General features: G+C 43.0%; 1 protein-coding gene across 2 annotated transcripts in view; it reads left to right on the top strand.

Annotated features, from left to right (window-relative positions):
- The window catches only part of fignl2 (fidgetin like 2), a 51,985-nt gene that overhangs the window by 19,653 nt on the left and 18,930 nt on the right, over positions 1-13,402 (top strand). Inside the window, exon 3 of one of the 2 annotated variants that reach the window (XM_061272708.1) lies at positions 4,845-6,817. In XM_061272708.1, the coding sequence (XP_061128692.1) occupies positions 4,845-6,817 (1,973 nt within the window). Of the gene's footprint in view, positions 1-4,844; positions 12,683-13,402 lie in introns of those variants that run through there. The other variant, XM_061272709.1, reaches the window with a different exon arrangement.

Raw genomic sequence — 13,402 nt, 5'->3', positions numbered from 1 at the left:
CTAATAAAAAAGCCTTTAAAAACACATTTATTTTTTGCACCCCTTTGAAACCTGTGTGCTTGGTCAATTTAATTAATGTGTCATGTATATTGACTATGTTCAAAACGAATTTAAAAACTATGTAATAACAGGAAAAGTGTGAGATGCAGATTTATTTCCAAGGCCCAGACTTTATCAAACAAGACACCTTCTGGACCTTCTCACCCTGTTTGTCCTCATTGTTTGCCTTTAATGATGTTTGAAATAAATGTTCAACATATTTTAAAACACTTTTTAGATTAATTTATTTATTAAATGCTGTTGCACATCATTGGTTTAAATCAGAACTCCTCATGGAGCAGCCCCGATGAACTCTAATGACACAATGTGCACATTGTCCTGATTTAGAGAACTGTAATCTTGTATTCTTCAGTGAATCCATCTACATTACAACGCCACCATGTAGTTTTGGGATTGCTAACACTCTCAATGCGGCTCCATGCAACATTGAGCATACAACAAATACGTGGATAACAAACTTCAGTGTCCACTTGTAGAAAATAATTATTCTCCTTCTGAACACTTACTGAGGTGCCTAAGGGCAGCTAGCTGTCCAGCACATTGGTCAGTGGGTAGAGGGGGAGTGGTGGGGATTTATTGTGAAAGAAGTCCATTCTGCAGCGGGAGTACACTGATGATGGAGTGGACAGCAGTTAGCCTGCCTCAATGAGTCCTCTAATGTTAGCTCCGGCCCGCTTAGAGAGGACGTAGCGCCTGCTGTCGACTTTCACCTCCCTACCGCCCTCCTTCCTTCCATGCCTCACTCTTTGCTGCAGGTTTTATGAGTTCCACTGGGCTCCCATCCATCTCTGTCACACACAGCCCCTATTATTGGAGCTGCTCAGAAACTGGTCAGGCTGCAGATGGGAAGGGCCTGCATGACATACCGTAATTTTCGGACTAAAAGTCGCTCCGGAGTACAAGTCGCATCAGTCATAAAATGCCCAAAAAAGTGAAAAAAAAAAACATTTAAGTCGCTCCGGAGTATAAATCGCATTTTGGGGGCAATTTATTCGACAAAATCCAACACCAAGAACAGACATGAACGAGCAACAACAGGCTTAACGATAGGTATGCTAACGTGACATAAACACAAACAAAGAGCTGAGAACGGGCCTGACGTAACATTCAGAGTTATTAAAAAAACTATTACATAAATAACACGTTCATAAGACCATCTGTGTCACTCCAATTAATTAAATCCATCGATCGTCCTTTGTCAACAATGGGTGCGCGCCGCTGACGGGGCTTGCACTTCAAAATATTCCACAGGCCAATATAACGATATATAAATTTGATATCAAATAACTATTATATAAGCAATAATATTATCAAACCATCTGTGCACTCTAAATCATTAAATCCATCGATCAAATTCCTCGTCCTTTGTCAACAACGCCGCGCGTGCGCCCTGACGTCGGCCTTGTCGTTATTCCACAGATCAAGTATATAACTAGATTGTAGCGTTAACAAAGTACAAGGAAAGACGTGGGTTTGGTAAACGGCTCTTTATTTAACAAAACAAACTTCCAGGCGTGTGGCGGCGTGGACCTCCAGCCACGGAGGTGGGAGAGAGATCCATAGAATAGGACTAGGCGTGCGTAAAAGCCATGACCGAGCCCCATCCACCTTCCCCGGACAGCCACCTGGCCGAGCGCCGGCCCTCGACTTCCATCCACGGAGGTGAAAGAGAGCTCCGTAGAGTAGGACCGGCCGTGCGTAAAAGCCATGTCCGAGCCCCATCCACCATCCCCGGACAGCCACCCGGCCGAGCGCCGGCCGAGCGCCGGCCCCCGACTTCTATCCACAGAGGTGAAAGAGAGCTCCGTAGAGTAGGACCGAGCGTGCGTAAAAGCCATAATAGTTTTTCAAACCTTCTGTGTCACTCCAAATCCTTAAATCCTTCAAACTCTTCGTCCTCCGTGTCACTTAGAAACAAAGCTGCTAATGATGCCGGTAGTACGTGGGGCCCTTCGTCATCTTCGTCATCCCGTGATCAATCTTTGTGCTTTTTGTAAACAACCGCCGCGTCGCGCTGCTGACGTCACTTGAAATTCAAATTACAGTAATCCCTTGCTACATCGTGGTTCGTTTATCGCGGTTTCACGTTTTTTTTTAATTTTTGAAAAAATATCACATATAATTCACTCCTTATTATAAATCGCCCCCCCCCCCAAACTATGTAAAAAAACGCGATTTATAGTCAGAAAATTACGGTATATGCTTTCCACAACCCTGACAAAGAGCTGCAATTCAGACCACAAACATACACGGTCAATGGGGTGTCTCGGGCTTGATGTGTGTGAGAAGCGGCTCTGGTGAGTCTTGGCCATGCCGGGTGTCACTGCCGAAAGCTTAGGGGAAGTACTTGGCAATGGATTTGAATATGAAGGACGTTATAATCCCAGAGCCATCTGGTCTGCTGGTCTCATTTGACTGAATAAATAACGTGCGTAATCTGAAAACACACAGACGTTTTGAAAAAGAGTAAAGGAGGAGGAGGCCAAAGTTTAGCAGTGAGTGGAATCTCCGGCTGCAGATATCGAGATTTGATTTAGACGGCAATAAGAGACCTGGCTCCACATACGCAGACAGCCAGCTTTCGTTTATGTCTCTCTCTCTCTCTCTCTCTCTCTCTCTCTCTCTCTCTCTCTCTCTCTCTCTCTCTCTCTCTCTCTCTCTCTCTCTCTCTCTCTCTCTCTCTCTCTCTCTGTAGTTCTCTATCTCAATTTCTCTCTCTCTCTTTGTATCTCTCTATCCTTCTCTCTGTGTCTGCCTCTCTATCTCTCTCTCTGTCTCTCTGTCTCTGTCTCTGTCTCTCTCTCTCTCTCTCTCTCTCTCTCTCTGACACCTCTCCACCTCAGGCTGATTCAAGTTATTTGTGGAATGTCAAGTTAGACATCGAGAAGTCGCGCAAGACTTTTTGGACTTGTGATAACGCAAGTCGGCACACAGAATATGCAGTCAGATTGGTTATATAAAAATATATCAATATAGCTATTTTTTGCAAGGCATCCAGGTGTACGCTTGTGACCCCTCTTACACTGTTCCATGAGTTTACTTAGAAAACTCACACACTTGCTGTGGGATCATTGATTAAACAAATACTTTAAGGGCAATGTGCTTTTGCCAAAAGAACAGACAGTCCTGCGTCCCATGAGAGATTGTACTGATGTGCTGCACACTATGGTGCACTACAAAATCCCCCCACCTTCCCTACCCCCATCTGCCTTTCTCACTCTCTCTACAGCAATGTCCGCCTCCCTTCCCTCGGTCTCACCGGCTCAGGAGCCTGTGCAGTTCCGGTCTATGAAGGGTAGGTGGGGCGGAGTGTATCGGTGGGTGGTAAAGAGGGGTGCAGGGCAGAGAGAGGAGGTATTCAGTGCCCTGAAAGATAACAATAGTTCTTCTGGGAGATCTATAGATGCTGGCACTATACATGAAAAAGCATATTTGAGATAACGAGCATTCACACTCACATCTATGAACAATTAAGAGTCGTCATATAACCCAATTTGGAACGTGGGAGGGACCTGGCGTACTGAGAGAAAACCCTGTTTTCAGATTATTGTCATCTTTTGATTAAAGTCATTAAAGATTAAAGTCCCAATGATCGTCACACACACATCTGGGTGTGGTGAAATTTGTCCTCTGCATTTAACCCATCCCCGTGTGATTTTAATCCATATCCTGGGGGAGAGGGGAGCAGTGAGCAGCAGCGGTGCCGCGCTCGGGAATCATTTGGTGATCTAACCCCCCAATTCCAACCCTTAATGCTGAGTGCCAAGCAGGGAGGAAATGGGTCCCGTTTTTATAGTCTTTGGTATGACCCGGCCGGGTTACTTAAGTCCATAAACGTAAAATTATTTCAGAAAAAAAATCATTTTTGGGAACAACCGGATGTTATTCTGCCGGTCAGTATCACTGCGCATGCAGTAGCAAACTTGATAGCGAAGAAATATGTGAGACTCTCAACAGGATTACCAATATTTGAGTGATGTTCCAGTTATTTATCACAATTATTTATTATTATTATAATAATATGTATAATATATATAATAATTATTTATTTATTATTCATTTATTGTCATCGTGATCTTTCTGGTGATTTCTTAACTAGACTGGATGTATATTTTTTAAAATAAATAAACTTGACTTTTGGTGGCGTTGATTTCTCCGACTGCGCAGAAAGGCACCACCGCGATCAGTTAGGTTAAAATGAAAAGAGAGGAAAGTGACGTTGTAAAGAACCATCCGTGACTTCAAAAATTGTTGTACCATGATTTTCTTAAAAAAAAAAGAAGTTTTTATTTTTTTTGTACCCATGTATAATGCGCACCCCAGATTTTAGGACAATAAATTACTTAAATTGTGCGCATTATACATGGAAAAAAACGGTATATTGATTTACCACATTGACCTTAGAAGACTAGCAAAAAAATTTTTAATTTTTGGTATTGATTTTTTTGTTGTTGTTAGAATTTACATTTTGATGATTAATAAGATGCGTTGTGTTGGCGGGGTCATACTTAGTAGAACAAACAATGTGTCATTATTATAGCAGATAGTTTATGCATGTTCTCTTTCATTTAAGTAATCTCATTCTCGGGGTATCAAATCACTCGCAACTGCCTTGCTCTACTTGTCTGAGACCAGATTGCCTGTACATTTTAAATTTACTCCTCAAGTTTCTCCTACGAAGGCAGCAAAGTGAGTTTGATTGGAATAGACCCAATTATAATTTTTAGAAAAAAGGAAAACGTTGTTGAACATGATGATAAGAATTACTTTCTGTTTTTTGTCAGGCTTATTCAAGATGCACTGGAACCCAGAGCATGCCCAGTCTCTCAGCCAGTGGCCTGAGCAACACCTGGATGTCTCCTCCACCACCTCCTCACCGGCACACAAGTCGGAATTCTATTCCAGCCGTGGCCACAGCTCCTACAACTACTCTTGGGCCAACGATGACATCTCCGCCCTCACAGCTTCCAATCTGTTGAAGCGCTATGCTGAGAAATACACCAGCGGACTGGGTTCAACGTTTGAGCGGACACCTCCTGTGGGCACCTACCCAGAGCAGAGTGCCTTTGGGGGTCTCAGTAGCCAGAAGACTGAACTGGAAGCCTGGCCGCTGACACAAACCTCTGATGGCTCCTACTCCCTTGTGCCCCCTGGAGGCCACGAGAGCCTGTCCACTTCCAAGACTGTGGCCACGGGCGCAGGCCCTGCCAGGATTGGCAGTGTGTCAGTGGTGAACAGCAACCTCTCAGACTCCGGCTACAGTGGCGGTAGCTCCTGCAGCGGCTCCAATGACTACCCCTCCAGCTACAACGGCACCTATCTCTCGTCTGCATACTGCCCCCAACCCAGTGCAGCACTTCCTCCTGCCTCCCTTCATACACTTCAATCCACCCCCGCTGTGGTACCCAGTTATAGTCCGACCACACCTGTCTATAGCTACCCGCCCAGCACATATTCTCCCCAGAACAGCCTTCCCCCCAGCTATAGCCACCCCTCTGCAACATACTTACCCTCATGTCTGCCAGAACCCACTCCTGTTCCTCCTAGGCCCTCGGTGGTAGGTAGCAATTACAGTTACCAGACCACCAACATTGGCCCATCCGAGTCTGTTGGGCTGTTGAAAAGAAAAGCATTTCAGATGGCTGTAGAAGGGAATGAAGTTGGGGACAGCACTTGTTACAAGAAATACAGCTACGATGCGCAGAAAGCCGGTGAAAACTCACCATACAGTGTGAGTGACAAAGTGCATTGCCACGGAAACAGATTCAGCAGTTCAGTAAGCAATACAGAGCCACAAAAGTTTAAACCTAGCAAACCCTCCTCGCAGCCCCTGCTATCTCCCCAGTATGGGCCAGCTGGTGAGTACAGTCCTCCTGCTGGAATGACAGGAGATAACGCAGCAGGGGAGCAGGCCTTGACCCAACAACAACAGCAGCAACAGAAACAGTGCTCTGAGGCCCACAAAGCTTCTTCATTGTGTTGTCCAACTGTTAAAACTCTGAAGAGTCCAGACCCCCAAGTGTTGGACCTGATTGACGAGGAGATTTTGGACTGCAGCCCAGCCCTAAACTGGGGCGAGTTGGCTGGCCTCACTCACGTAAAGGCTGCTTTGGAAGAGGACCTCCTGTGGCCTGTCCTGAGGCCCAGTCAAGTGATGCAGCCACCAAGAAGCATCCTACTGTTTGGCCCCCGTGGAGGGGGTAAATCCACCTTGACTCATTCTCTGGCTTCACAAATCGGAGCTTCCCTCTATCGACTGAGCGGCGCCTTGTTGGCTTTGAAAGGAAAGGCGGAGGTAGAACACATTCTGGGATCTGTGTTGGAGGTGGCGGGTGCACGGCAGCCATCAGTGGTACTGCTTAGCCAAGTGGAAACCATGGAGGGAGAGGGCCTGAGACAGACACTGCGCACCTTCTTGGAGAACGCCCATATGAGCACGGGTTTGGTGATTGTCGTATGCACCACCGGAAGACCGGATCTACTGCAAGACGCGTTTCATCGTAGCTTCACCAAACGCTACCATGTCGGCCTGCCAGATGCGTGTATGCGTCGGGAGGTGCTGTTGCAAGCTCTTTCGCCTCAGGGCTACAGTCTGAGTCAGCGGGAGCTGAGCGCGGTGTCAAAGCGTACTGAAGGCTATTCTGTGTGGGAGCTCCTGCAGCTCAGTCAGGAGGCGCTCTCCTCAGCATCAGCCCCCACTGGGGCAAGACATGGCAAAGCCCCAACCTTCACAGACTTTGAGAATGCCTTCTGCAAGGTGCGCCCACACAACACCACAAAAGAGCCTGATACTTGTATAGAATGGAGCAAAATATATAGCCACTAGTGAGTCAGCCAGTCACTGTACTATGACCCCACTATTTGAATGTTTGGTTCATATTTTTTGTTATTGCAAATCATGCAGCCAAAAGAGCCAGCAAGTATGAGAAATCCCCCATGTAAGAGGAAGCTGAAAACACATTCATTTGACTGGCATTGGTTAGCTATGAAGATCCACAATATTTCCTTTTTACCCCAAAAGAAAAGAAATGTGAACTGACCTTGATGAGTAGGTAGCTTCTAATGGAAAAATCAAATAATTACTTGGAAACTCAGATTCCGTTTCGCTCGCGTCCAGAACAAAATCAATGATTTGTTGCTAGGTGACGTGGTCCAAGGTAATGGATAATCAGGGTTTGGTAAATCCTTACATTTGTCTGCTCTCAGGATTCTCTTTATTGCCAGTCCATTTCCATGTACACGTCCAAACTCATGTTCTTTGCTTTCAACAACATTCTTTGACCAAAAACATGACAAGCCAAATGTTCTATCCTTCCAATCAAACCGAATGGCTGAAGTCCCAATGCTAGCTAGCTACTCGCCAAATACTCAAGTTACTTCATCCAATGAGAAGTACTTCACATGTCTCATTCAATGACTTCACCTCAACACTCATGCTTAAATAAGATTTTTAAAAAATTGCTTTATTCCTCCTGACCTTCTGTCCTTAAACTTCATAGCCACCACAGTGAATGACAAGCACATTCCTCCTCAACTGCTGCGGTCTCACCTGCACACCACGTCTTTGTCTGTTTCTTTTCTGTCGTCTTGTTTGATATGCTCAGGAAGAATGTCTTTACCTCAGAAATTAGAAAGAAAGAATGTATGTAATCTTTGGGGTCTCAATGGTGAAAAGCGGGGAGAAAGCTTCTTAAAAGACATTGTAGCTGGGCTTTTATCCTCAGGAGAGAAACTTGAATATGGTACAAGAGTCACATTGAATGTAATTCAGGTATTTCAAAGGATATTTGATGCCATAAATCCATTTATCGTTTTATATATATATATAAAAAATATATGATTGTTCTTTCTTTTAGACCACCACCCTTATCTTATTGTAGTTGATGTTGGGATAGTTGTTGTCTTTAAGAAATACTACGTAATGTAGGATACAGAAGTTCATTGTTGTTGCACAAACTGCTTTTTATTTAAGTTTACAATTGAAAAAATTACATCATGTATCTTAGCTTTCATAAAACCCCAAAGTATTTCCAGTGAGTGGATGTTGGACGTCAATCTAACATATGTAGATCATGCTATCACACTTCATTTCATTTATGTTAGCACTCTGAGAAGCCAGGCATCCATTCATCTATACATTTTTAATAGAATTTGTCCTCATTAAGGTTGTAGGTGAGCCAGTTCTCTTTGACAACAGAATCAGTTTACACCCTGGACGTTTCGCCAGTCAATCACAGAGCACATAGTGACAGCCGCGCCCACTCATATTCACACCAATGGACAATTTAGAGGTCTAAGATGACTTTTGGTGAGAGAAGAGGAAAACAGAGTGCTTCAATGAATGAACATAAATATGGGTCACATCCATTATTCAATTATTGTTATCACTCATAATCAGCAATCAATAATGGGCTGGACTAAAATCCCATGTAGACAAAATTTGTGGTACCCCTCTGTAAATGAGAATAAATTAATAATAGTAATAATAATAATAATCGCCCACGACCCCCGTGGGGACAAGGGGTACAGAACGTCTGAATTAAACATGTCATCACAGGGACCTCAAGCTGCTTGGAGATGGTCTCATAGACTTGACCTTTAACCTATTTGTCCATTTTCCCCAGTGTCCTAAAACGGGTTTTCAACTGGTTTTGTCTAAGCGACCACCATTATAACCTAGAAGCAACTCGCGGACCAAGTCAAGTCAAGTTTATTTGTATAGCCCTAAATCACAAGCAGTCTCAAAGGGCTTCACATAGACAGAAATGCTAATGGGACGTCAAACGCTGCGCGTTCGCTTCTCTTCCGGGGGGGAGTTGCTAATGGGACGTCAAACGCTTTGTGTGGCGTGCTCTATCTAGTGTGGAAACTGAGAAGCTGAGCTCAAGCTTCTTGTGCGGGCCATATTCAATTCTGTTTTCAGAATTTGCTGCGGGCCAATAAAAACTGGACCGCGGGCCGCAGTTGGCCTGCGGGTCGTAGTTTGGACACCCCTATTCTAGAGGGAAGGATCGGCAACAAAAAAGTCTCGATCCCCACTGAGGCTCCACTTAGACCTCAGCACTTCCAGTAGCGTATGGTCTACGGACATGAAGCCTCCATGAGGCCACATCTTGCCGTGATATATTGAATTCTGTGTCTCCAGTAAAAATACTGGACATAACATGTCACTAACCGGCACAGTGACGAGTTGTCATCCTTTAACTTGATTTGCAAGTTTGAAAACAAATATGATCCTAATTCGAGGACACACCTTGTGTCTAATGATTTTTAGGCTTTACTAGGGGTACCATTGTTTTTGTCTCAGCCCATTTCATCAGTTCAAATGCAACACTTCAAAAGCAATGTCTGATTTTGGTTAATTTTCATTGAATTTTGATTTATCATACTTTTATGTTTTCCCGATTTATTTATTATTATTATTATTTTCATTAGTAGAGGGTTACCAACCGTTTTTTATCTTCTCCCCAACCACCCAAGCAAGCATCCTTCACCTTCCCTGGAAATGCTGTGATTGATTTTTAGTCAGTCCAATGCAACGCTTGGTCAATCACAGTGACCATCTTGCATAGTGGCGAGTACAACAAGTCAACTTTGTAATTATTTATGAAATATACTACATGATGACTCGTAACAAGAGCAGTTTGTCCAACAAGAAAATGGTTTGACTTTATACGCTTTCTTTGCATTCATAAAGTTTTTCTTGTATAATTACAATTTCTACCTCATTTGTTTGCGACATAGTGTACATGAAAGTATTTATTTCATGTTTTTTTTTTTATGTTGCTGAATTTTGGAATTGATAATGTTCATAAACTGTAATGGTCTACCTCAGAAAAAAGACTGTATTTTAAAAGAAGAGTATCACACAAATATTAAACAGAATCTGTCAATATTGCACACCGTGGGGTGATTTGCTTATTTTTGTGACCTTGACCTTTGTGATGCATCATGTTGCGGTCAAGCATATCAATGTACCGTAATTTCCGGACTATAAACCGCACCGGATTATAAACCGCACCAGCTAAAATTCAGGGATATTTTAGGTTTTTTCTTATATAAGCCGAACCGGACTATAAACCGCACGTGCACACGCGTTTTTAACAAACAAAGACAGTTCACAGAAAACCTTTTTAAAGTTTTAATAACATACTTTCACATGTCTTTCTAAACATTGCCTGTGACGCAGCAGTAGTACCGCAGCAACACGGAAGTGTGCACGCGAGTTATTAACAAAGCAAGACTGGACACAGAAAGCTTTTTTAAAGTTTTAATAACCTACCTTAACATTTCTTTCCAAACACTGCCTGTGACGCGTCAGTAATACCGCAGCAACACGGAAATAACACAAGACTAATAAGGCTGGATGAAAAAAAACATACCGGTAAAAGTCACTGAGACGCGGCGGTAACACAGCACCAACAGGGCTCGTTAAGAACATACCAGTAAAAGTAAAAAAAAAAAGAGCTTCATCGTCTTCATCTTCCTTCTGTGCATTGAAACCATCGAACACTCATTCACTTCACCAGAACGCAACAATATAATTACGTGAGCTCTTTGCATAAACCTCGATGCAAAGAAACTCATCTTTTTGGGTACAGGCTACAAGGAGTATATATTACAAAGGAGACTTTATACTTAATTGTGATCATCATTCATCCATTTTATTTTATTACTCAGGTATTTTCAAAGCAAATGAATATTGTTGCATTTATTAATTTGCTTTAACATGACAGCGCAATATAATTAAAAGCTGACACGATAGCAATGTCAAACGTGTTCATTTAAGAAAAAGCCACACACGTTTTGTGATCAAATCTTTCACAACGAGAATGATTTGAGTGAATTGATTTTACAATTTTTATCCCCCCTCCCCACCATCTGTCACTTTGCCTGGGAGAAAAGGAGCCTTCAGAACTGAAATTTCTTCTCAATTATTCATTCAAATCAATTCACTCAAATCATTCTCATTAAGAAAGATTTGATCACAAAACGTTTCCGTCTGTACGACTGGTCTTTGAATGCACTTGCTTCAATGGCAGAACGCGGATGAATTTAAAGACATCAAATGAGAATAATCCTTTATAAAAATTAAAATTGACTGACGCAAACGTGAGTTCTTCGTGTTTTTATTGAGAACAACATAGTGCTGACGCCGTACGACGCCGTACGACATCGGTTTTTCGGTATAATTCGGTATAATTCGAGGTAGACCACCCTCACCCAAAGTTAAGGTTTCATGGAAATATTATTGTCATAATTGTCTGGACCATATATAATAATTGTTTAATGGTAGTTATTGATAGATCTTAAAGATGTCAAGTTATAGGTACCGTATTTTCCGCCCTAAAAGGCGCACCTAAAAACCTAAATTTTATCAAAAGTCAACAGTGCGCCTTATAGTCCGGTGCGCCTTATATATGGATCAAGTGATGAATTTGTTGATCCATACTGGTTGTACACAGTGCTCTGCCAAAATGTTTTAGTACGTTTTAGTACGACTAGTAAATTACAAGGTCGCATCGCTTCCCAGCATTACGGTAACTGTAGTCAGCGGGCGTCACCGAATAGCTGTTGTACCCGCGAGGCTATTTCATGTCAAAATAGGCTGCTCTGTTAATGTTTCGAGTAAATCTACGGATCGATATGGAAGGGAAACATAGGTAAGTAGTACCAATGCGTTAGATCGAACTTTAGTCAGTTCTGATCATTTTATAGGAGCTCGTTTGAGAGACGCGATTGTTTACACTTTGCTGAGGCTCATGGGAGATTGCGAGCTGAGGCTCATGGGTTTTTGCGGATGGCTAATGCTATAACGATAGCTGCTATACGCGCAAGGCTATTTCATGTCAAAATAGGCCGCTCTGTTCATGTTTCGAGTAAATCTACGGATCGATATGGAAGGGAAACATAGGTAAGTAGTACCAATGCGTTAGATCGAACTTTAGTCAGTTCTGATCATTTTATAGAGCTCGTTTGAGAGACGCGATTGTTTACACTTTGCTGAGGCTCATAGGAGATGGCGAGCTGAGGGTCATGGGTTTTTGCGGATGGCTAATGCTATAACAATAGCTGCTATACGCGCGAGGCTATTTCATGTCAAAATAGGCTGCTCTGTTCATGTTTCGAGTAAATCTACGGATCGATATGGAAGGGAAACATAGGTAAGTAGTACCAATGCGTTAGATTGAACTTAAGTCAATTCCAATCATTTTATAGGAGATCGTTTGAGAAACGCGATTGTTTACAGAGGGCTCGTTGGTTATTGGCTAGTGGGTGCATACCGCAACCCTAGTCAACCTCAGTTTGTTGCAGTAAAGTTTCTATTTTATGCGCCTTATAGGCCGGTGCGCCTTATATATGGACAAAGTTTTAAAATGGGCCGTTCATTGAAGGTGCGCCTTATACCCCGGTGCGCCTAATAGGGCGGAAAATACGGTACATAAGACTATGTTGTTCATGCATATAGCACGTTCATTGTAAGAGGGGAAGAGATGTTGTGTATTTTGGGCTAACTCAAATTCCGTAGTACAAAAACCCCGGAAGTGGGATGGGCATTTTGTGTTGTTGTGGTACGCCCTGTGAACGCACTGTGAGTAAGGAATAAAGCAGTTATCATTCACGTCGTTGTCCGACCTATTCTTGCTATCTAAGAACCTGGAAAATAGTAAGGATATAACATATATCACGGGTCATTACGACGAGTTTGGTGGAGTTTTTACTGCTTCTTCCAACTCCTACGGTGCTGACTGTAACCTGACAGTCTCTGGCTGCGTCTTGCCTCTTTTTTTTATTGTCGGACTCGGTGGACTCGGTCAAAATCAGCACAGAGTCCGAGTCCGGCAAAAATGACCGAGTCTGACCGAGTCCGAGTCCCCGAGTCCGAACCGAGTCCACAGCTCTGGTCACAAGCAACACAGCCAGAATAAGCAGCAGCCTTAGTAGTGTTTCAAAATAGTATTTTTGTTGTTGTTTTTTTCTTCAAGATACCGCAGTGTATAAAAGTGATCAAGTCATCACAAAAATCACGAAAAAAATCCATATATAAGCCGCACCTGACTATAAGCCGCAGGGTTCACAATTTTGGAATAAAGTCACGGCTTATAGTCCGGAAATTACGGTACTTTCTGATGATCATGCAACAACCCTCTCAACTTTTAAAAGCGTGTCTCTTGAAAGGCTTACACAATTGGTTAGTGCGGCTAAACAAACAACATGTTTACTCGACCCTCTTCCAGCCAAACTACTTAAAGAATTATTTCAAATTTTAGGACCGTTCGTCTTAAATATAATCAATCTGTCTGTCTCCTCTGGGATAGTGCCAACAGCCTTTAAAACCGCT

Source organism: Syngnathus typhle, linkage group LG2 (genome assembly GCF_033458585.1).
Source record: "Syngnathus typhle isolate RoL2023-S1 ecotype Sweden linkage group LG2, RoL_Styp_1.0, whole genome shotgun sequence".
Taxonomy (NCBI): domain Eukaryota; kingdom Metazoa; phylum Chordata; class Actinopteri; order Syngnathiformes; family Syngnathidae; genus Syngnathus; species Syngnathus typhle.
This window is presented reverse-complemented; position numbering and strand designations above follow the sequence as displayed.